We start from the raw sequence: 25,309 nt of genomic DNA on the forward strand, positions 1-25,309 counted from the left end.
TCAGATTTTTTTTTTTTTTCTAAATCAAACTAATCATGCTTTGAGTATGAGAGCGCCACTTGCGCCGCCTGGTGGCGTGGATGTGCAATTCCGCATCTGACGTCAAACGCGAAGCTTGTTGAATGGGGTCGGATGGGGCGCGCCTCACTATTTGAGAACTGTTGCGAAGACACAAACTGTACGCAAATGAACATCTCATAGAAGAGACAAAAGTAGATCAACGATTCAATGTCGTTCTCCTTGCACTACTTAACAAATTGGCATGCGGAGGGCTGAGCATGTGGGGTGCACACACTCCTCTCCTGTTGTGCTCAGAGCTGCTGTTCAAAAGGTTGTTAGCGCAAATGTATCAGGGAAAAATATAATAAATTCATCTTTTTATTATGATGAACAATACAAATGGGATGGCTGGGTTTAATTCCACAAGAGGGTGCGGGAAACATCTGCCAGCATGCTCTCGCTTTTAAATCAAATCTCTTGATTGCCATCTAGTGGTAAAAGACGTCTATTGCATCATGTGTCAATGCGCCTCCTGCTGTTTGGTAGCGTCACCACATCTCGCGGATTTATTGCAGCCGTTCTTGAATTAATTTGGTCACCCACCACCAAAGAAAAAAAAAGCTTACCGCCATTATGGCCAACATTAAAATACTGTACAACAAACATTCCTTTTTGTTCTATGGCACAGCAGTTGAAACAGTATTACTGTGATATTTATACAAATGGTTAAATCATTGTGGAGAATTACAAACATCAGGGCTTTCACATGGATAAATATCACTAATTAATGATTATAAATTAATTTAACAAATTAATGTTCTTAACTGATTGGTTTAAGAATTTCCCCTGCCTCTTTGAACCAAGAGTGCCATCTAGAGGAATGAAAAAAGAATCACAAGTGCTTCATGAAGCTTCATTTGTCCATCACTAGTTATGTGCCTCGGCTCAAACTCAAAGGCATTTCAATAGTGGTCAGGACAAGTATCTTATTCACAAATTTTTACGAGATTATTCATTAAAGATTATTATTTCAAATAAAATATGATAAACTGCCAGCAACTGTCGGAAAACGTGTAGCTTTATTTAAACCCAGAACAACGGGGAAGTAAAACAAAAAGGTTTCTGGATTAAAAATACTGCATCTATCATTTAATGAGCATAAAAGTGATTTTTCAAGTCACATGTGGGATGCTTGGAATATATCCTAAACACAATCTCGGTATGCGTTTTGAATAAATCTCAAACCACTGCTTTCACAACATGTCATCAATCATCACAACAACCTATTTGGTACAATGAAACGCGCTCGAGGGAATAGATGCTTTTGCTACACTTGTGATTTAAGTGGTCAACACAGAAAATATACGGAACCGCCATTCATAAAAAAAGCATTTAATATGCCGTACGCATTCTGTCGATCAGTTCAACGTAAGACACAAAACCGCAATGAGTTCACCTCTCTTTCGGCAAAAGTCTCTCCGGGGAACCCGAGGTGACCATGAAGAAACTGGCAATATTTGGATGAAAGCACATTGGAGGCCGACGGAGAATCATTCCAAGATGGTAGCGATAGCTGAACTGAAAACATTGATAAATAACACACAAGAGAAAAAACAAATGTGCAGAAAAAACCTTGTTTGGCCCACTGTGTGTCGTGCGCAAGGCGAACCATCTGAAAACGAAAACAGTTCCATCAGAGTAAACCTTCTCTGAGTCTCCATATCAACCCCCCAACCCCCCCCCCCCCCCCCCCCCCAAAAAAAAAAAAAAAAGCTGGGGTGGCAAGAAAGGAGACCGCCTTTTACCCAATCTTGCCAGTGGGTGGAGCTGTTATACTGAGGGGGTAAAAAATAAAGCAATTCATTTGCTTCCCTGCCTCAACACACAAGTCAGTGCTTGTTGGACAATAAAAAATACTTGTATAAAAAAAAAGTAAAATGAGACCAAAAAAAAAGACGAGGACAGCAGCAGCAGCAACAACCGATTCAGTCGATCTTGACGGCGGCGTAGATCTTCCTGATGAACATGTAAGCGGCGTAAAAGCCGATTGTGCCCGTTAGCAGCCAGAAGGAAAGAACCATCAGGGCGGTGTAGCCAAAGTACAAGAGCGACGGGATGAACTCCACAATGTCCAGCTGTGGAAGCAACCAACACGGCGCAAGATGTCATATTTCATGTCTGTCTCCCAGCGCATGCAAGAAGGAATTCTGACCAATCAGGGTTAGTCTTGCAAGGATGTTTCAAGAACAATCAATTCTGCTCATTTTTTGGACTTTAGTCGCGGTGATGAAAACTTTTTGGAGGCATTAATGCGAGGGAATTCACATCAACATCAACTGTGAAGTGATCGTTACTTATTTTCCTGCTGTTTGATGAATCGATCGTTTCCGCAGTCAACGCTTTTTGGGCTATATCAAAACATAACAGGGCCATGCGGCTTCTAATCGGTTTATCCCGGGGACATTAAACAATTTTATTTCGTATATTAACGCATTATTTTTTATTGATGTTTAATGCATCAATGGCTTTTTATTCTGAGCTTGAAAAAAACAACTGCATTTGAATGTACCATAGGTCTGGTCCTCAATTCAGCAGCTAGGTGGGTCAAGCTAATGGGAATGCAACTGTTGCTCCGAGGAAAAACATCACAATAAAAGCCTGATGATGCTATTGCATAAACATCCATGTATTACTTGGAGTGGAGCAACTATTATTGAGTCACAAAAATAGCCCATTGACAGTAAAGTGTGAACTTTTTACCTTGTTGACAAAGTAGAAGATGGCGTACACGAGGACGTAGAACGCCGAGCCGCCTGAAACCAGGAAGGTTCTCCACCACCACCGGTAGTCCTTTTTCGAACGTTGAGAGAAACACAAAACACACTGTAAAAAAATGTGTACGCCAAGAGCAAGATGTGCCCTTTGACAATCCCTGGATAATCCCGCAAACAAACACTAATACTGTATGTACATATGAATATTTAAATCATTATTTGGGAAGGGGAAAAAAAAAAAAAAAAAAACATACCTCTGCACACAGCTGGAAATAAACCATGACAATGCTGATCTGAGAGCAGGAGACCACCAATATGATGAAGACCAGAAACAGGAAGCCAAAAAGGTAATAGAACTGATTCTCCCAGATGGCCTAAGAATGGCAAAGTCACACGTGGACGTTAACGCGCATCCTTGCGAACATTGTGAGGAATGAACACGGTCGAATGTAGATGTCAGCAAGGAGACAGACAAACCTTTCGCAAGAGTAATCACACTTACGCTGAAAATGAAGAAGAGCTCGATGAACATGGCACCGAATGGTAAGATCCCAGCCATTAGGATTCTAATCAAAGAAAGAGAAAATACACGGAGAGGCCTTCAATCAGTCAGCGGGCCAAACGAGATGATTGGAGGTGTCCAACACTCACCCCACAAACTTGTTCATGTACCAGCGCTGCTCTGGGACCTGACGAGGGATCTGGTTGGTGCGCACGGGGTTGTCATACGGTTGCTTGCGGAAACCAAAGTAGTAGCCCAGGTAGACCAAGGGCATGGAGATACCGAACCACATACACAGCAGAGCCAGCATGGTCGTGAAGGGCACCTGATGCCGCGCCGACAAAAATTAGGGCTCGACAAACAATGTCACGGTCGCGACCGATAAAGACAATGCTGTCAGAAGCCGATAAACACTTTGGCCACTCACCGCCCCGGAGGAGTGCTCTCCCCAGATGAAACAGTTGAGGACGAAGCAGATTCCAAACACCACAGCTGGATACAGAGTTGCCGTCTGTGGGATTGAACGCAAACCTTCTCAGCAGACGGCTCACAAATAACAAGCGATCATACATCTGGTTAGTTCTTAGACATGCTAATGCGGTCAATCTTGGAGCGGCGCCTCAATGGTCAGGAAAAATGTTCGGAAATATACGTTGAGTGGAGGCAGAATTGTTTACAAACCTGCAAACACTTTTGTTAAAAGTCCAGGCTTTTGTAAAGCATATATACATTTTACGAGGGGCCCTATCAAGAAAAGTCAACATATTGGAGCTTTAACCATGTTAAAACATTGATTTTTCTTCATTGACACATTTCTAAGCATTTTTTGTTGTTTATATTTTAAAAATGTATTTTTTCCATTTTATCTCAGTCATCATGCAGAAAAACGTGAGGCCACCAGCATTTGACACTTCATGCCACCATCACTCGTGAGTTATTTGCAATAATTAAATTTAAAATGTACTTGACAATATTTCTTTTTTTTTTTCAAGACATTAACAGGCAACCTGTTACAACGTAAATATTGGATAAGGCCCCGGTGCCACTTTTGAAAGGTGAAGTTCAAAAAGGTGCCCCTGTGATAAGAAGCTAAACACTCACGCAAAATGCTCCTTTCCTCCACCGGTGGCCTTTCAGTGTGCGGTACAGTCTTCCGGCAAAGTAGCCTCCAAACACACTACCCCCCAAAAAAAAAAAAAAAAAAAAAAAACATTAAAACAACAAGCTGATTTCTGGCACCTTCTCGGTGAGGATTCATGAGTCAGTGGCTCTCACCCCATAAACATGAAGAGAAAGCATGCAGTGGTCATCAAAGCGCCTCTACTCGAAGGAGATAACATGCCCAACATGGCAACAACTATACAAAGACATTCATACATTCATTATTAATGAATATTTGTTATCCAAATAGCAAAGCCTTCAACATTTTGTTATGTAGAGTATGCTTCCAGATAATGAAAGAAATACTCACAGATGACAATAAGGATCATGCAAAAGAGTTGGATTCCCGAACCGAGAAGTGAGCTGAGAATCATGGGATACTGGGGTGGCCTGAAGACATCGCCATGGACGTTCTTCCATCCCGACTCTTCCATTGTGTCTTCCTGATTTGTGCCAGACGGAAAAAAATATATCAAGATGGCTAATAGTATCCTGCTTTTGGTGAGCTGAGCATCATTCCCATTTCACCAGAAACGTACTATATCATCCTCTCTGTTGTAATTGGCAATGTCCTTCCTTAAGGTTCTGATGATGATCATACTCAAGATACCTGAGAAAAGACGTGCAGCACAGTCACACAAAGATTTATAGTTGTAAAATATTTTAGGAGTAATTGAACCAAATGAGAAAAAAGGTTACATTTAACGAGTAAGAGATGTACCATACTAGGGGTTGCTGACTGAAAAACCATACCAGACAAGAAGAAGACCACCACCACGGAGTTGACGATTGAGAACCAGTGTATCTGCACATCGCTCATGGTAAGGTAGGTGTCCCATCGGGAAGCCCATTTCACCTCACTTTCCTGCAAAGGTCATAAGACACTGATGTTCTTATCTTGTTTCGATCTTAATTCGTCACGCAGAATTTAAGTAAAATTTAAATTTAAAGGAGTCCTTCGGAAGAAGACACAAAAAGTACACTCATTTTGCTGACCTTTTGCCACTTCTAGCTTAATATCTTGATGTACTACTTCAATAACTTGAAGTTACGCCCTATAGTTTTTGTCTGAATATTTTTTCAAATAATAACAAGTATGTTGGGTTTATTTCTTCCGATAAAATCAATCAAAAATCGAATGGTTCAAGAAAATTGAGATTGTAATTGAGGCTCATACCTAATTTGTATTCACTTTTCACTTATAATGCTCGTGTAGTAAGAAGTAACAACGATACCTCTGGAAACGGCCTCATGAAAATTCTGCAAAACAATTGAAGCAAATGAAGTAGTTCTTCATTTAAGGGGCGGAGTCCCAAATCTCACTGGCTGATGTACGACATGAGAGCTTTGGTAAATGCTTAAAATTTTGCAGCGAGATTGATGGGGGGAGAAAAAAAAAGCCCTCAGGTAGTGGCTCCTTTCAAAATGTGTGCTTTGAAGCGGTGCGGTCGGCTCGGTTTGCATAACGATATGAGTTGTACACTAGATTTTGGAAAGTGTCACTAGCTTTTAAATGAGTTTGGAGAGGTAAGACAGCAATATCTTGCATTGCGCAAGTGTACGTTGGTCAAAATACGTTTCTCGGAATCCTCATTTAACAAGAAAAAAAAAAGTCCTGGCTGCTGCTGGACCAGCTCGACAGGCTTTTCCACCCAGCAGTTGTACGCGAGTATCAAGTTGGGGGCACAGATCTAAGCTAAACAAATGTGTTCTGGTTTCAGAGAAACCTCACAAGACTCACTGACCTTCCAGTGTACAGAGTACGTGAAGAGGACCTCGTTCTCCTTGGCGGGGTCGATCTCCAGCGCAGCAGAACCGCTGGGCTCCGGCAAGGTGCAAGTCTTCTCATTTTGCATCAGATCTGGGAACACATACAGGCCAGGTTCTTATGTGGATTCAGACAAAAGCCAATCAAGAAGTGCTGACCTTCTACTTTTACACTCTGGGGTACGACCTCAAATCGCACCACTCTGTAGTTGTGCTCTTCCCCCTCTTCCAGCTTCTCCTTATGGAAGTAGAGGATGAAGGAAAGGTGGTTGTGCAGATAAACCTGCCAGGGAGGGAAGAAAAGCCACAAAATTAGTATGTAAAATGCGCTGGTAAAAACAAAAATAGAATTGGTATAACTGCTGTACAATGGCAATAAAGGCATTCTATTGTATTGTATTCTATTCTACTCTGAACAAAACAAAAGATGCTGAGAATAATGAGTGTTAGAGGCTGATATTTAGAGAATTTGGACCATTTTAAGTTAAACAATGGCTGGAAATGATTAGTATGTACTTAAAAAGTTGTCAATTAATTTGATAATGGATTCGTTGTCGATTGATCAATTTGGACACCTCTAGAGCGGACAGTGCAGACTTTGGACAAGGCAGCGTTTCCACAATTCTTTTAGCTGTAAGACACGTATGCATTATTAAGTATACACCATCATTTATATTATAGAAGACACCAGTCAAAAGAAGCAAAAACATCTAACAACATACAACGCTCGACTTTCCAAAAGGCAGACAATATCTACCTTGTTGTTGTCCACAAAGCCCAGCCTGTAGCCATGTTCGAACTGGACATCTTTAATCATGTCCTTCTTAAGCTCCTCTTCTGCTCCCGGTTCTCTGTTGAGATACACCTCCAAGCGGGTGGCTACTGGCAGATTATCTGCAATACTAAAGGAGGAGAGGAAAGTTATGGGGTTTGGTCTGCTTAGTGGAAAACATCTCCAGGTCCAGGGAAATGTCTGACATTTCAAAAATCATGTTCAGATCCCGGAAATCAATCGCGTCCCGAACGAATTAATGTAATGCAATGCAGTGTACAGCAGTCATTGAGTTTGCACCGGGAGTTGTCGGCTCTGTTAACAAAGCGTGAGAAATACTCACAGGTGAACGTAATATTCCTCCTGAATTCTTTCCGCAAACAACTTGCTCTCTTCTTTGCTGAGTGTTTTCTTGTCGCACACCACCTCGCACTTCTTGTCTTTGTTCATTTCCACATTGAAGGGAGTGTTCACGATTCGGTCGCCGCGCAGCACCTCGCCTGTAAAAGAAAAATGACTTGTCAGACTTGCAACGATTACACGTCATCGCTTGAGACTGGCGTGGCGCTGGCCAAAACTCACCGAGGTTCTCTCCTTTGTAGACAACAGATTGAGGCTTACAGTACGGCAGGGAGTAGTATTCAAAAGGAAGCTGGGTATGAGAGCTTGTCATCTTCACAGCCTGACAAAAAAATGAGAACAAACCAAACCAAGTCAAGCACAGAACCAGTTTTCTCTTTACATTCTTGTGTGGAGCCGCGCGAGTCCTCGGGACTTGTCTAAACGTCTTATATAAACTCGCATAATCTCCCCCTCGTTGTTGTTTCTTTATTTAACAAAATCGTGTCTATACGAATTCAGCAGTGTGGTTTCAATCACTTATAAGCATGCCAAGTCCTTAGGTGGCAGTAGTGTCCCCAAATTCTGTCCAATCAGAAAGAACCTCCGCCTTCGACATGTCCAATCAGAAAGATTCAAACTATTATTATCCACTATTATTTTTACGTTTTGTTCCAACCTGCTTCCACCTTTTTGAGTGCAGAAGTGTGACGCGTGTTACACGTTTGTTACATCCGAGTTGGTTTCATACGACCTGGCTTTTCAGACGGAATCATATTTAGCACCACACAATCTGTGTCGTTCACACTGCCATCAAAAGATCCGATACAGGTCGGATAGTGACGATAAAATCGGACTTGTGTCACTTCCGGCTGCAGTGTGAACCTTGCCTAAGACTCAAATTCCGACTAAGAGGTCGAGCGTATTCTTACCTTAATATCTACAACATCCCCTTCGTGGAAATCCCGAGGAGCAACACCGGGAACATAGAAAGACAACGCTACAGGCAACAAGGATAAAAGCAGCAAGGCCCACCACGTCTCCTGCATCAGACACATGAAAAATGCTGTGAGAAATCACTTAAAACTAATCTATCAGTGTAGAATACAAAAAAAGGATTGCGGAGAAGACTAGGAGAAATATACAAATCAGTGATGTAAAGGGAAACGCAGTTAAAAATGAATACTGAAGACCCTTGGAATCTGATAAGGCAGTTGATTGGACAATGCACGAAACAAACAACTCCATGACAAAGGTTCAAGATCCAAGGCCCTTTTCACAATTATCCAATCGATTAATTGATCATTTACTGGACGAAAACTCCGACCAAACTTGTCATTTGATTGTGGAGTAGTATGAATTTCTTTGCTGTATATTCACAGTGTGGAAAAGCTTAATTTAACCTGCCTGTTGACCAAAGGTCAAAATGACCCACCACTGTGTTTAAAAAAAAATTTTAAAAAAATCAATTAGTTTGGGGAAATACATTTTCAAAATTGTTGATTTAAAATTAATGATGGGTTGGGGCCAACGTTCTGGGTTCTCTGTTATGCACATTGACGACCCAGAAAAATAGGGCGTTTTGTACAAGACAACCTAAAATTGTTGCTTTCTTCTTTTTTTAAACCCACAATTGGGCTATTTTTGCCCCAAATGATTTTAGAGTCTGAAGTAGTAAAGCACTATGGGCAATTAATTACCAATATGATCAATTTTATATATTTACGTGCTAAAGTGACTGATTAATTTAAGTACTAAGGTAATCAATTACTTTGAGTAAATACACTCTAAAAACACCTGAGTAGAAATCGTTTAAATCTCGACTGAAAACAAATTTTCTACACTCAAGCATTTGGTTTCTGGGTCTGTCTGCCGCAGCCTCCTCCTTCTCCTTCGCCTGGTTTGGAGAGGGGGTTACACGGTGAGAGATGCTTTGAATGCTGTCATCGACTGATGCAGGTTTTGTTAGGGTGGACCCACCCGGCCAGATTGTGAGGAGGATCTTAACCGATCGCCTGCCGTCAAAGCATCTTTGCACGGGACACTTACTGCTTAATACGGTACAATGTGTTATTTTTAGCACTCGGCATCTAATGCATCATGTTGACTCTGGAAATGGGGCTCCTTGCACCTGTGGCCCCTTCTGGAGGTTTCTCATTTTCCCCAGATGGGGTTTTTGAGTTTTTCCTTCCTCTTCTGGGAATTTTGTTTACGAGATGCTGTTGTGTATTTGTGAAGCTTTGTATGATTTCCTCTTCATCCGTGAAACCCTTTGGGACTGTGGTGATTCGGTGCTATACAAATGAACTTGACTCTAAAAACACTTGGGTTTTTTGTAATGAACGAAACAACCCATTAAGTGCCACCCATTTTTAGCCAAATACTAAGGAGGAAAAAAATAAATGTATGGACTCTAAAAAAAATGATTGAATAAGTCTTTGAGAGTGAAGATGTAGAAATCCAAATAAAGAGGGAAAACTCAAGTATTGACACATTTTGTGATGAATGACAGGTTGTTTCAATGAGACACGTTGTTTCATATTGACCCCAGGACACACGGAAAATGAGGACAACGGGAAACAGGAAAGTTAGCTCGATTCATTTCCAAGTAGCTTGGCCAACATTGGTTTGTTGTTACCATCTTTCGTTAGCAAGGGCTGCACCGTCAGCGATATGAGTGATGCAGCCTGGGATGATAACAGCTAAGATGGGAGCCCAAGTCCGGTTATTTTTTTGTATTTACAGAAAACGCCGATGAATGACAGTTTAATCAAATCGTCCCTGGTCTCCGCTACTTTGGCAGGACAGTCCAAAGCACCTGACAAATACGCGAAGATCGATTTTAGCAGCCACGATCAGCGAAGCTAAGTGACGTTAGCTAACTACCAGGAAGTTAGCAAGCGAGTCAACAGCAAACAAGAATCGCATCGTTATTCGTTTTTAAACTGTTACCTGACGAGTGACATTAATACATAGGTGAACAATCGGAATATTGCGCTTGTCTTGACATTTGGAAAGACATTCGAGAATTTCTGGTTAGAGGAAAAACTACTTACTACTGCACTTACCATAGCCGCGGCCGCCATTTTGAATACGTGTCAGAGATGACGTCACCACAACGTCTTCCCCCCCACGCCCCCCTCTTTTTTAACCTCCTATGTCTATGTCCGCTTCCGGACTTGAAAAATAAATAACAATTATATTTTAAGATATAGGCAAAACGCCCATAAAAAAAATCTCGATTTTCTCCTCTAATTCTGGAGAATTAAATCAATTTTCAATTACTATGCCCAACAAATATTTATTTAGGTTTGATTTATTTAAAAAGTTCACAATGATGTGAACTGATTTTTCAATTAAATTGCATTTAGTAACTATAGTAAACTTGTCTGCAGCCTGACACTTTTACAAAACGTCAATTCCATGATTTAGTCAAGTCGATTTTTAAAATGATTAATTAATCCGAGTAATTAGATGTATTGTCAGTATATGAATAAACAACGTCCATTCACAATTTCTTGTTTTCATGGAAATGCAAAGCTGGTATATAAACAAATGTTTAACTATTAAAATATTTTATTTGAGTCTTCAGGACAATGATACACCACTACAAAAATAAGCAAAGGGATTTCACTTTGGAAAAAAAAGGGCTCTTAATTCTAGGTATAGACTCAACATATTTATATATGTTTATGACCCAGTCATCATTTCTTAATCCCTAAAAGACAATTGAAAAGTCAAATTCTTTAGTACTTTATTAATGTGACCAATTACCTCCGGTAAAAATGTAAGTTATTTTTCCAACGAGCAAAATGAAGGCTAATATGTATGACTGAGATTATTTTTCTTTTCCAAATTGAAGACAAATTATTAATTGAAAAAAAAAACATAAATGGATACAACATACTGATATCGCAAGTAAAAGAAAGCAAAATATATTTAAACACAGCAAAGGCACGTAGAAAAAGAAATGTTGAAAATCACAACTTACTCAAAAAAAGCCACAACATAAATTGATTTACTTTTTACTTTGTTCACCAATATGCAATGAAACCCTTTGTTTTTGATGAACAGTATTAAGAGCTATTCATTTAAAAATACATTTATTGAGTGGCACATTGCTTTAAATGATTTTTCATGTTTTTTATTTGAATGGTGCGGTGTTTTCATTTTGTTATAGCGACTAATGATGTGTGTATCAAAGTGCCTATTGTTGTAAAGGTAAATTCTTTTCCAAATTTGGAATTAGTTAGCAGTCCTTCATTTTTTACCGCATTATTTCCCAATTCATATTCCCAAATACATTTTAATCCATTGTGCAAATTGCGATTACTGGCGATACTTAATACTTTGCCCTCTGACCACAACATCTCGGAAAAACAATCGTTTATCATTCACAATTAAAAGTGGCGCTTTTCAAAGACATTTTGTCCACAGCCTGCTGAGACATCACATTATTGAAAGTTACAGATGGATGGACAGGGGACACAGGAAAATATTATCAAGTTTTTGTACAAATACTACATCATGAAAGGAGATAAAAAAAAAAGATGTCGTAAATCATGGTTGCTGCTGGTACTGGCTCTCTGTGGCAGTATAGAAATCCTCCAGGACACTCTGCAGGTAATCAAAAGTCGGGCGGTCATCGGGTTTATTCTTCCAACACTGGAGCATGATGTCATAGAGTTCCTTGGGACAACTGTCCTGACGCTGCATTCGGTAGCCTTTCTCCAGAGAACGGATCACCTCCGGGTTTGTCATCCCTGAAAAGAACATTTTTTCTTGAACGTCAAACGGACAATTTCCTCAATTTCCTGATGGATTTATCTCAGATGTCAAATATTTTATGATCACAGGAAAATCAAGCCAGTTCCTATCTTGGTTATGTTCAACCATCAACCATCAACCATCAACCATCAGGGCTGGCTATTGGTGATGGGAAAACGATGCCTCTTGAATTTTGCTATTTTTTGTTCCTCTGGATCAGTCCATCACTGGAAAAAGGCTGAGAGCTGCAATGCATTCTATGACAAATAAATGCGGCTGGAAGGACGAATGGCGAGATCGCAAAGTATACCGCCTCAACATTCAAACGGTTACCTGGGTACGGCGTGCGTCCATAACTGATGATCTCAGTCAGCAAAATACCGAAAGACCAGACGTCCGACTTAATAGTGAAACAGCCGTAGTTGATGGCTTCGGGGGCCGTCCACTTGATGGGAAATCTTGCTCCTGGAGAACCATTGAAATAGGATCCAATGGAATCAACCTCAAATTCAGTTTCGGTTATTTGACAGATGACTTTAAAATGTAAGATGCCAGCTGCTGCTGGACGGTCGGCGAACCATCTGCAGCGCCGTAAAGTTAAAAAAATACCGTCGAATGTCTCACCTTCCCTCGCTGTATATTCATTGTCTTCAATGATGCGGGCGAGACCAAAGTCAGCAATTTTGCAAACTAGAGACTTGTTGACCAGGATGTTGGCGGCCCTCAAGTCTCGGTGGATGTAGTTTCTCTGTTCGATGAAGGCCATACCCTCTGCTATCTGGGAAAAGACACGTCACGGTACAAGAGTAAGCGCACAATTGTTAGCGGTTGAATTTAGAAGCGAGTTAAATAAATCAATTGGATTTTTTTCAAATAAATCAAATCTTTAAATAAAGATTGATGTTCATTTCTTCCATTGAAATTGATTAAAATTGTAGACATCCAAAATGTTTGAAGAAAATAAGATGTACCGTATTTTCCTCACTATAAGGCGCACCGGATTATAAGGCGCACCCTCAATTAATGACGTATTTTCAAACTTTTTCCATATATAAGGCGTACCCCATTATAAGGCGCAACTGTGGAAGCAGTCAAACTTTATTAGTAGATTCCAAAGCAGCTTTCTAACAAATCCATTCACTCCCAAAATGAATAAACAACTGTCTTATGTTTTATTTTATTGGTATTTCCGTGACAGTTTATCTTTTAACAGCAAAGTATAACATGCAGTGCAACATTTATATCGGGGAACTTTTCGTCCAGTGCAATCACAATATAGTAATACTCAAAGTAATAATAATAACTCAAATCATAACTCTAAACTCTCAATAGTATAATAACTCAATAGAGCAACCTTGTTTAACTGTAAACACACAAAAGAAACAGGTAAAATTTACTTTATCAATTCACTCCCCATCGACCAATCCCGATCTCAACATTGATCCATATATAAGGCGCACCTGATTATAAGGCGCACTATCATATTTTTAAACAAAATCAAGACTTTTAGGTGCGCCTTATAGTACAGAAAATACGGTATTTATTTTTGGGCCATATCACACAGCCCTACTTTGAACTATTATTATTTTTTCTCTCTTGGTACAAACACAAGCTGTTTATTGTGGTTTCACTACGAGCATGGTTCAATTAATTCATTCATATGCACATTGCAACATTACCCAAGATATTGTAATTATACGGCTGACGCTCTTAATGAGGGACTCTTACCTGAGCACAGAAGTCAATGAGTTTGGGAAGTGGGATGCGATTGCCTTCATCACTCTTGAGGAAGTCTAATAAACTACCTGCATGCGTAAGCACAGGAAAACAATATTAGTAAAAAGGATGTCAACTTATTTTGTCAGGCAATGTTTTCCCAATTTATGTTTTGGGAATTTATTTTTCACCATTGGTTTAAGCCTGCTGCAAAATTGTAGTGTTCCAGCGGTATTTGAGGGGGGGGCTGAAGACCCTCTGAAATTCCCGCTAAATGTTTTGATTGCAAAGCCTCGAGTCCAGTGACGAATCGGTGAAATATTTGAACCTAACGCGACTAAAACAAAGCCACTCGAGGTCAGACACTTTCATATAACTTATGTTATTGATGTCTGATAGCATTATTTTTCTTCAATCATTTAGGCACACATGTATGAAAATCTAATCTTTGTAGATAGTTTTGGATAAATGTTTATTTTTGGATGGTTCATGCTACAAATGCATTTACTGCTCTTGTGTATCAGATTAAAAAACTGACAGATATAACACTACAAACTCCTGTATAATCCGTTTGAGTATTCGAAAGATGGTACGTGATGATTATTTCACGAAAAGTCGCAATGAAACGTCATGATTTTGATTTAGTACAACGAGACGTATGCTAACCTTTTTCCATTAATTCCGTGATGATATAAATGGGCTCCTCCTTGGTGACCACGGCGTGGAGTCGCACCAGCTTGTCGTGCTGTAAAGTCTTCATCAGGTTGGCCTCAGCCATGAAGGCTTCCACCGACATGCTCCCGGGTTTCATGGTCTTCACCGCTACCTTGGTGTGTTTGTTGTATGTCGCTAAAAACAAACGTTCAAACGGTAAGGTAACGGACGGCAGGAGTGCAGCAAATGCCGGATTGCGTCGTACCCAGCCAGACTTCTCCGAATTGACCGGCGCCAAGCCTCTTCTCCAGTTTAAGCGATGATCTCGGGATTTCCCAGGCGTCTTTCTCCCAGGGCTTCTCTGGTTTAGGACTCAGGCAAGAGCTGGTCAGGGTTTGACAAAGGCCATCGCCTTGCTCTGGAGCCAATAAGAAATGGATTCGTATGATAAGTTGCGGTCCACAAGCTGCGTAGTTTTTTGCCGTGTGAAATGCACTTGCAATAAAACAAAGGATTTGCATCCGTTTTTCTTTATTTCAGGCACTTTGAAGCACTTAGTTGGGTTTTTTTCAGTTTTAGACTAACCTGTAACCTGTATGAACACTGTAAAAAAAAGAGTTGATTTATATTGCTTATGTATTTTGTTAAAATAGATAGTTTTCGGTATACAAACATTTTTTATATTTAATCTAATTTATAATCAGGCGCAAAAGGCTTTCTCTTTGCAAAACATCATCGAGAAGCGCCGAAGAACCCGTATATGAATGCTGTCGTATCAATAAACCGAATCGACCGTACCGCTAAAGTCGTACTCACTCTTGTAATGCTTGACCAAGTCCTGCAGGGTGCTGAAGGTGATCCGTGGAGAGATGTAAAATCCTCCGTTGTCCAGCATACGGATCTTATAATGTTTAACCGTATCACCGGATGGGCCGTCGCTGTCTCGAACAGACAGGGAGAAACTTCCTGTGGTCAAAGATTGAGAAGGAAAAAATACAAAACAGGATTTTTCCTCTGACTATTTATATGAGCAGGTAATTTATAAAACAAATTTGGCTACTTTAAAAAGGAATCAAATATATTCATGTTTATTGTTGTTTTTATATACCGTATGTTTTGACTCGATTCCAAACCAAATACCACAGAGTCATGGATTTTACACAATGAAATTCACAAACAATAACTTTTGCTGTCTTCGTACATCTAGAGCAGATTTGAAATAAAATACTCAAAATTCGTTTTCAGACAAAAAGATTTTTCATGAATGACATGCAGCTTTTTCTTATATAACAAGAAAGAAGTACCAGTGCTAGCAAACGTTAATGCTCTACTTTTATGACGGTCACATTTCTTTTGTTTGCACTCAAAATATGAAGCATTTATTTACTTCCTCATTTGTTTGCATGCTAAAATGACAGTTTTTAAATATTTGTATGATACAACTATACATAGATTTGCAACACTCTGAGCATTTAATCAAACATGTATTCAGTTGCTTTTATACAACATGTGTATGAACAAGTAACTATATATATATATATATATATATATATATATATATATATATATATATATATATATATATATATATATATATATATATATATATATAATTTTTTCGCTCAGCACTTTTGTAAATCATTGCCTTAATTTGAAGAACAATTTCACAATTTTGTGAAACTTTTTGTTTTTTGCAGTTTTCCCTTCAGGGACCTGAAGCAACAATTTATTGCAAACAATAAAATACAGCATAATACTTACAATACAACAAGTATAATTATTAATATTATTAATACAGTTATTCATGTTTAATGCATGCCTGCGACCTTTGTGAGGATAATGGATGGGATGGATATTTAATCATGCATCAATGGCCTTTTATTCCATACGAGATTGAAATTTCCGACTGCATTTGAATATGTCATACGTCTCATCCTCAAACCAGCAATTTAGCGGACACTTGGCGGTGTCAAGCTGAAAAGAACGGAAGCAGCGTTCTGAGAAAAAACCTTCAAAATAAAAGTTTGATAATGCGACTGCATTGTCGTCTATGTATTATTCGGTGTGTTAATTTTGAAGGTCGGCATGTTAAGTCATGCTGTTGCGCCACTTGACATAACTTTTCCTTCCGTGGTTCCAAACGAATCACGGATAAAATAGAACGAAAAAACAATGAAGCGTCAATCAAAAACCATTCTGGATCGCCGCTTCTTGATTCTCAGTTTAGCGTAAAGTCCAAATTTTACACGGCAAACATTAATGCCAAAACGTGAGAAAAAAAAGCCTCTGTTAATGGCAAATTGTAAGCATGTGCAGAAGTTGGTTGCTCCAACAATAATCATATGATTTCGTTTTGATTGAGGTTCTACAAAGTTTTTGAATTTACAGTATGCACCATACTTGACTCACCCTTATTTGTCTCACTGTCGCGGATCATAAACGATCCTACTTTGTTCCCAGGGGCCAGCAGCTGCCTCTCGGCGTCTCTCCTGCTCACGCCTTTAAAGAACCACCTGATCAACAGGAAACAGCCATGAGAGCACAAACCGCATATCGGTCCTGCCTTTACTTTCAAAGTTCCGCTTCTATTTGACTTTACTTCCCTGGCAAAGGAATTTATTGAAATAACATTGAGCTCCGGTCTTGTAAAATCCATCCATCCGTTTTCTAGAGCTGCTTATCCTCAAAATATGTGATATAATAAAAGAATACAGTAATGTAATGATAGAAAATAAGAAAATCGTTTATTTTTTTAGACCCATGAATATTTGAACATGTGTAATATTGGTGATTGGTGTTGGTTGTAAACTGTGGATTTATCATGAAGGCATCTTAAGATATTACATCGCAGGCCAAATCTGTCATTTTTGAAAACAGGGATGTGAAAATGATTTTCCACGTCATAGTTATGGTATCTCTCTGAGGGCCCAATTGAATGCATCAATAAATCATCATCTCCTTACATTATTACATATACACAACAAATTCATTGACAACCCATTTTGAAATCAGAAGCCAGAAAAAAAAACTGTCAAAAAATCTGTTTAGTTATTTTAATGGCGGATTTGTTGTTTTTTAACAAATAAAAGTTTGCAATAGCTTATCTCTCACCGATGTAAAAAGTGACGAAAAATGCTAGAAATATGACACACAGTTTGCCTTTGTGGGACAAAAAAAATATGTTATGGGCAAAATCTGACACTTATCACGATATCAAAGTATGAAACCGTCTCAGGCTTAAATGAAGTTTTAGTACATTTTTTTTCTTTACTACAGAGGATAAAAAAAGCTCATAAAATATGAATATGGAATAGTCAGGGGAATCTCATTTTGTTGTTGTTCTGCAACACCTGTTTGGAAAGCGTAAATAACATTTGTGTAAATGTGCATGAGCAGTGGTTAAGTGAAAAAGATGCCGTCAAAACCTAAATGAAGTCAATCCATTAAAATAGAAAATAGAGAAGTGAAAGAAAACAAACTCTTGGTGATGTTAGTGTCAACACTAGCTTTTAATCATAGGATGTTTCCGCTAATTTTTATCGACTACATGACAACAAGAGGCACTTTTCTCCTCATTACACGCCAGCGTACGATTTTTAGGTTTTTATTTGAAGGTCTCATTTAGGGATGCGTAATTAATCGAATGTTATTCGCGATTAGGAGATTGGCTGACATGGATAATTAAGCTGATCCTTGGCGATATTAATGTATAAAAAGTCAAGCTTTTTTTATTATTATTATTTTTTTATTCGAAGTCAAATCAGGAACTTTGCCATTTTATCACAAGGGGGCAGTGTTTCCCACATGTCTGACTCCTAATACATAAATACAGTGCTAGCTGTCGATTGAGACTGGAATAAATTCAGTTTGAAATGACGACAAGGACATTTTGTCTAATTTTGTCTCGTCGATTAAAATTTGCTTCAAAGTTAATAATGTACTTGGTTCTAAGTAAGCTTATTTTTTGCATTGGTTTGCACTCGGCAAGTACGTTAGCTGTGTTGCCCCGTGTGCCAAGTTTTTGCCATTAATTATTATTTACTTCATTTTAGTTTATTTTTCTTTGCAAGCATCAAACCTTGAAGCCTTGTTTATATACTGCTTGTTTTAAAAAAAAAAAATAGACATGTTTGAGCAAACGTGATGAATAATGGTGATTATTTTGCCCATAATCGTCTTGTGTTAATCTACTTACTCCTCAGCCTCCAGCGTATCTTTTGCAACATAATTGCTGAAAATCAGGTTTTTATTTGAAGGTCTCATTTAGGGATGCGTAATTAATCGAATTTTAATCGCGATTAGGATATTGGCTGCCATGGATAATTAAGCTGATTCTCATCGATTAAAATTTGCTTCAAAGTTAATAATGTACTTGGTTCTAAGCACGCTTATTTTTTGCATAGGTTTGCACTCGGCAAGTACGTTAGCTGTGTTGCCCCGTGTGCCAAGTTTTTGCCATTAATTATTATTTACTTCATTTTAGTTTATTTTTCTATGCAAGCATCAAACCTTGAAGCCTTTTTGATATATTGCTTGTTTAAAAAAAACTAAATACTAAACAAAATAGACATGTTTGAGCAAACGTGATGAATAACGGTGATTATTTTGCCCATAATCGTCTTGTGTTAGTCTACTTACTCCTCAGCCTCCAGCGTATCTTTTGCAACATAATTGCTGGGGATGAAGCCTTCTCGACCTGAACTGATGGACATCGCTCGCCACCACTCGCCCGATCTATACAAAGAGACAACCACGGAATTTTATTGAGTGAAAAAAAAAATAAAGATGTAGCACTGGTGACTTTCTACTTACTCCTCCAAAATTCGAAGTTTGTCTCCCTTCTTGAAGCCAAGGTCTCCATCGTGAATGGCATCATAATCGTAGAGCGCTATAGCAATGTTGTCTCCTGCGTCAACATGGGAGAAGAAAAATTCTCTTATGTATGTTTCAGTGCTCCTGGATGAAAAGCAACTTGTGTCAAGCGTTTCATGTGTAACTTCTTGTTAATCATAAATGAAAAGGGAACATGTGCAATCTTTTTTTGGGACATTATATTTTAGATGTAGCCCAGAAAACAAGGAAGTTTGAAATTTCAGCTTTCCAGGAAGAAAAATGCTGCCTGAAACCTCTGGTATCACCACGCATTTTCCTTGTTAGCAAGGAAATAATTGTTGTTTTTGTGTTTAATAATTTTCTTACCTTTTGCTATGTTAAATACTGTTTACATTTACTTTTGACTTTCATGATGTTGTAAATCCCAACTGGGGACATAAATTTGGATTTCTTTGTTATTGTTTCGTAGCTGGTAGCTTGGATGTCATGAAGGGGGCGTGGCAGCCACGAAATGTCAATACCAAAAAAAGAAATTAAATGACCAATGCCCCAAAAGTAAGACTTCAACATTTATATGGAATAATTTTAAAACATAGGTCCTTATAAATACGACATGAATCGCAATCTGTCACTAATTACAGTGTTTATTTTAAGAGTAAAATATTGATGTTTTAAAATAAACGGTTTGTGAATGAATGGGTTCCAGGAAAGCCCAAAATTTTGCCCTCCCAAACTCCTTACACTGTGTATAAATATGATTATTATCTTTAAAAATGATATAAGTATACATAAGAAGTATCCTTTTTAACATTAACGAAAGAAAAAATCAATATAAAGTATAAATATGTAAAGAGGGTGGTACCAACCATTTGTTAAATTTGCATTGGATGGCGTCTTGCTCTGTGAAAAACAAAGTACGAGACAGACAAATCAAAATGTGAGTTTCAACATTACACATGACATTTGAGTACCGTATTTTCCGCACTATAAGGCGCATTGAATTATAAAGAGCACCTTCTTTGAATGGCCTATTTTAAAACTGTTTTTATATATAAGGTGCACTGCGGTATAAGGCACATAGAATAGAAGCTACAGTAGTTGCCAGGATTGCGATATGCATCCACTAGATGGAGCAGCGCTAAAGGGAGTGTCAACAAAACAATCAGATGAGCCTGTCAAACTTTATTAAGAGACGATCAGAAAATAAGATTTGTGGAAAGTATCCACTGAAGATTGGGGGAAAAAAACTCTTGATTAAATTAAAAGACTTTAGAGATCAAGGTCAAGACAAATTAAAAGTTTAAAAGAATATGAATATGATTCAATGTTAATATTAACTTTCAATATTAATACTAAATTGATGAATGAAATTGCAACCAAAAACATTCAAGTTTTGTTTAAAAACTGTTTCTGGATTCATTGTAAAAAATCGTTTTTGTTCCCATATAAATCGCTTCATAATTGACACATATCATAAAGCATAAAGCTTATAACATTTTCAAAAAGGGTAGAATGAAAATTTTAACTGCAAAAAAATACATGTAGAGGTAAAAATTGAAGAATTTTCATGCCGATTAATTTTTTTTTTCCCATCCCCCTAAAACACAGGTGTGGAACTCCAGTCCTGGAGGGCCGGTATCCTACATATTTTCAAACCTTTTCCCTCAAAAACACCTGATTCAAATGATTGGGATCATTTCAAAGCTCCCGCAGAGCTTGCTAATGAGCTAATTATTTGAATCAGGTGTGTTGGGGAAAGAAAACCGGAAAACATGCAGGATGCCGGCCCTCCAGGATTGGAGTTTGACACCTATGCCCTAAAAAGTGAAAACTCTTGTTTTTTGTCAGCTTTTTCAAAAAAAGTGAAGGCTTTTAGGTGCTCCTTATTCTTCTGAAAACATGATAAATAACCAAACGTTTTGCAATCGTTTATCTGACAGACATCAGAACATCCGAGTCCCGGCCGTTGCTACTTTTTCACTTGCTAAGTTTCTAAAAAGCAAGCAGGAAGTAAAAGTGGCTGCATGTGCTATCACGCCGCGTTTCCAGCTTGACTGATCTTAGCTGTTGCTTAACAGTGAGGTTTTAATCACGCATCTCCGGCCTCCTCCGCGCTCCGCTTCTGCTTTCGTCAATTCTTCTTTCTACACTTTTGGTGAAAGACAGGAAGCATCGTCCGGAGGAAACAAACTTGTTTGATAGCGCCAATGCAACCGCTAGCCATGTGACACGCGTCAAAGTCCTTTAATGTCCAAATTCCCTGAACGTAAATAAAGACGGCGAGCAATTAATACGATTGATTGATTGAATGTGAAAAGGTGAGCGTTGGAAGGGTGGTTGTGGGTTCAAATCCGGCCACTGGCCTCCTCGTGTGGCGTTCACGTGTTTTCCTCGTGCTTTTGTGGGTTTTCTTGCTTTTTTCCAAAACATGCAAGTTAGGTTAGTTGAAGACTAAATTGCGTGAATGCTCATTTGTCTACATGTGCCCTGTGATTGGCTGTTCAGGGTGTACCCCATCTTTTGCCTCTCAGTTCACCCTAGTGGAGATATTAAGCGTTTGATACCTGTTTCTCAGACCGATACCAGTTTGGGTATTCAATCATTGAGTATTGATGCACTAGTACTGTTAATTTTGTAAAAAAATTCAATCAATTTCAATACATTGACAAAGATCGTGTGTATAGTTGGTATAGTTGGTGTATAGTTCTTTTATGATTCGGCAAATGTGTCAAGATTTCGCACTATACAATATTTAGATTTTAGTATCTACAGTTAGTATCGACAGGATCCATGAAAACCCGATACTTTAAGATAAAATCACCTAACTCATAAATAATAGAGGTGGGAATCTTCGCTTGTCTCGCAACTTATATCGCAACAATATTTATTATTATATATTACATGTTACATATATTGTAAATAATGTAATAATATTATTATATATAATGTTATTTGCATTATTTTATTTTGAAAGTTTCCAAACGTTTTTAACAATGATTTTTTTTTTTTTTTTTTTTTTTTTAATGGCGGAGTTGCCAAAAGGAGCAAAAGATAAATTGTTAAGTAAAGCTAGTTGGTTGCAACCACTGCTGTGAAAGCCAACTTCAAAATAAAAGTGAACGATGGCCGTTGACGTCCATGTGTTATTTGGTGCGTTTATTTTGAAGTTGGCGTGTGATGCGATGTTTTCCTTTCATTGTGCAGTGCGTGACAAGAAGCAGATTTGTTTGAATTGATAAAATCGATTTGGGGACATTTTATATTGATTCTGAATTGTGGTAAATGAGTTGTTGTTTTCACTATCAAGCAGAAAAGCGAAAGGGTTGATCGATTATGAAAAATTCCCCATTTTAATAGCTTAACCTAGTATACATATTAGCAAATGTAATTTGGTAGCGTGTTTCTGAAATGCCACTTCCACAAGTGAAAATATTATCAATACGTTTGCTATCTTTAGCAGGTGGAATCGGGGTTAAATTTTCTCAGTGAAAAACTACATTTCCATCAAAGTGATCGCTTACTGCATTCGATGTTCCTGCTGTGGGATCTTTAACATAGTGGGTTGTCTGCGCGCTTTTCTGCACATCACTGTCTCCTTTCTGAAGATGTTCTCGCTCCTTTGAGCCCACGCAGCCCATCGTGATGTCCTTGTGCCTGAGGAAAACAGAAAGGACAAAAACTTAAGAATTCCTTGTACAATTGTACAATTTACAGTGTGTATATATATATATATATATATATATATATATATATATATATATATATATATATATATATATATATATATATATATATATATATATATATATATGTATATATATATATATATATACAGGTATATTCTTATAAAATGGAAGGGGGAAAAAAATGGGTTTAAGATGAGCCTGACCAAGGAACAGGAACCGGGAAATCGATACAAGAGGACATTCAGGTGAAGGAGGAAAAAAAAAAGGAAGAACACCAGACAGAAGTTAAATGAACTTCAAATGAACCTACAGGGGTGACACACAGAGATCTACCCCCTTTCTCAAGTTAACCTGAAGTCCTAAAGTTAACCTTGTATTGAGCTATTGTTGTTTTCTATCTCTTATTCAATCAAGGAAAAATAATTGGGCTGCTTATGATATGTATTCACTCAATTAATAATATGTATATATATATAAATATATATATATATATATATATATATATATATATATATATATATATATATATATATATATATATATATATATATATATATATATATATATATATATATATATATTAGGGCTACACAATTAATTGAATTTTAATCGTGATTAATTAACCTGATCAACATTTTTTTTTTTTTATTAAAAATCAAATCAAGCACTTTGCCATACTACTACCGGGGGACTTTTTTTTTTTTTTTTGCTGAGTAAGGCCCCACACAAAACCTTTCCGTCTTTCTATTTACTTCCTGTTTTGATTCCTCCTGCATCCCATACACGGGATGCTGGATTTAAATTGAACCCTCTGCTGATAGGAAATTTCACTGACATTGAGACGCCTTTTCTCAACCCTGCAACTGGAAAACATAATCCCACAGATAAGGATTGTTCGTGCTTGTTTTATTCTTAAACTACATCATAGTTATGCTTTTTTTTTGCATTAATGCCATCAAAACATTTTAATAAACACAATATTCAGTCAATACCTTCCTATATTTCATGGTTATACTGTACATATTGTTAAATCTGAATTTGAATTCATGTGATGAAACACAAATATACAACTATTCTTTTTTAGATCAGATATACATTGTTTGTTGAATTCATGTTAAAAATAATGTAGAATTCCTTGTAACATCTGTTAAAAATGAATAAAATCTGCAGTTCCTGTAACGATATTCTGCCAACATAAAAAAAGTAAGAAAAAGAATATATAAAGGCCAAACGGTTTAGTTATGTGACAGGTCTGATATAATCATTTTTTAAATTTTAAAATTTAGCATGAATGGCCCATAACAAATATAGTTTACGTTTTCATTTGTTTTTGGGTTACTAAGGTAAATTGTCTGGAATATTGTTATTTTCAAATAAAGAATTAAACATAAAGGGTCATGGTATGAAGTAATTTTTGCATTTTTAAAAATAGAGTTACAAATAGGGGTGGATTTATCCCAAGTTAAATAAATATAAAACACGTGTCATACATATTTTCAAAAATTAATCCTCCGAGGATTAAAGCAGTTCCGCGAGAGATAGTGTATTTATGATGACTAAACATGGAAACAGTGTTTAAAAAAAAAAAAAAAAAAAAAACTCAAACTCTTGAGCGGAACAAAATGTTGATTGTGTTCTTCGATAATGACGGATAACTTTCGCCAAATTGAAAATTGTTTAAAATACTTGACCCCACGTCTTGTTGATTGAAACTCCAAATCATAAATTCTCTTAGAGTTATCAGTCACTCTAAATGACTCAAAATTTATAAAAGTTGATGTTTGAGGGTATTTTTTGTTTTTTTGGAGGGGACCTTACCGTGACGTCACAACGCTTTCAAAAAGACTCACCGCCGCTTTAACTGCACACCCCTAAAACGACGAACGTAAGAAGATAGCGATTCTTCTGCCAGTCCCGTGGCCGAAATTATTCCTCATTTCGTTGTAGCTTCCATTTTTTGCCAGCTTTTAAGATGCGGAGCACCGCAGAGCAACTGCGACTTGGACTAGGAAGTTGAGGGAGTGTGCCGTTAAGCTTGAACGAGCCGACCAAAAGGGGAACCAGCTCGCAGAAATTTCCACCTTTACATTTCTTTCTCCTTTTTCGCCCTTTTTTATTTTTTAAAGCGCGTATTTTAATCCTAGAATGCAATTTTACTGGATACGATTTTTTTCACCCAAAAATGAGGCCACACGAGCGCTTTCATTTAACCATCTTAAATCTTTTAGTTTGACCTCTAGAGGTCGCCAGAGAGCGGCATCTTTTTCTACGTAATCATCCACCCACTGTTTTTTGCATCCCCCACTCAAACATTAACTGCCCTCCTTCTTACCCTCAC

At 37.8% G+C, this 25,309-nt stretch overlaps 2 protein-coding genes across 2 annotated transcripts; both read right to left on the reverse strand.

The window, feature by feature from the left end:
- Positions 1 to 1,772: 1,772 nt before the first annotated feature.
- Positions 1,773 to 10,429, reverse strand: tm9sf4 (transmembrane 9 superfamily protein member 4). The gene is made up of 18 exons (XM_088406863.1): positions 10,384 to 10,429; positions 8,248 to 8,358; positions 7,559 to 7,658; positions 7,320 to 7,476; positions 6,962 to 7,106; positions 6,364 to 6,487; positions 6,183 to 6,298; positions 5,191 to 5,302; positions 4,977 to 5,047; positions 4,748 to 4,880; positions 4,552 to 4,633; positions 4,378 to 4,453; positions 3,704 to 3,787; positions 3,426 to 3,601; positions 3,277 to 3,340; positions 3,029 to 3,148; positions 2,761 to 2,850; positions 1,773 to 2,135 (listed from the first exon to the last, which is right to left on the reverse strand). The coding sequence occupies exons 1-18, from the start codon at positions 10,399 to 10,401 to the stop codon at positions 1,986 to 1,988; spliced, it is 1,929 nt and encodes a 642-aa protein (XP_088262989.1). The 5' UTR covers positions 10,402 to 10,429; the 3' UTR covers positions 1,773 to 1,985.
- Positions 10,430 to 10,873: 444 nt separating this feature from the next.
- On the reverse strand, positions 10,874 to 25,038 carry hck (HCK proto-oncogene, Src family tyrosine kinase). The gene is made up of 13 exons (XM_088407390.1): positions 24,822 to 25,038; positions 22,807 to 22,939; positions 20,152 to 20,185; positions 19,265 to 19,358; positions 19,091 to 19,186; positions 16,862 to 16,965; positions 15,269 to 15,418; positions 14,718 to 14,870; positions 14,465 to 14,647; positions 13,811 to 13,887; positions 12,707 to 12,860; positions 12,416 to 12,547; positions 10,874 to 12,078 (listed from the first exon to the last, which is right to left on the reverse strand). Exons 2-13 carry the CDS (start codon positions 22,921 to 22,923, stop codon positions 11,876 to 11,878), a joined length of 1,497 nt encoding a protein of 498 aa, XP_088263516.1. The 5' UTR covers positions 22,924 to 22,939; positions 24,822 to 25,038; the 3' UTR covers positions 10,874 to 11,875.
- Positions 25,039 to 25,309: the final 271 nt, after the last annotated feature.

Source organism: Hippichthys cyanospilos, chromosome 2 (assembly GCF_059441005.1).
Source record: "Hippichthys cyanospilos isolate Australia breed blue-spotted pipefish chromosome 2, RoL_Hcya_1.0, whole genome shotgun sequence".
Lineage (NCBI taxonomy): Eukaryota > Metazoa > Chordata > Actinopteri > Syngnathiformes > Syngnathidae > Hippichthys > Hippichthys cyanospilos.

Bases quoted from the DNA above. Each gene is read 5' to 3' on its own strand.
- tm9sf4 (XM_088406863.1), bottom strand. The intron at 7,477-7,558 runs GTGAGTTTTGGC...TTTCTTTTACAG, and splicing joins CTACAAAGGAGAGAACCTCG to GCGAGGTGCTGCGCGGCGAC. The intron at 2,851-3,028 runs GTATGTTTTTTT...CGTTCGAAAAAG, and splicing joins ATTTCCAGCTGTGTGCAGAG to GACTACCGGTGGTGGTGGAG.
- hck (XM_088407390.1), bottom strand. From the start codon at position 22,923: ATGGGCTGCGTGGGCTCAAAGGAGCGAGAACATCTTCAGAAAGGAGAC. The intron at 15,419-16,861 runs GTGAGTCAAGTA...CTTTGACCACAG, and splicing joins CGACAGTGAGACAAATAAGG to GAAGTTTCTCCCTGTCTGTT. The intron at 12,861-13,810 runs GTAAGAGTCCCT...GTCTTTTCCCAG, and splicing joins TCATTGACTTCTGTGCTCAG to ATAGCAGAGGGTATGGCCTT.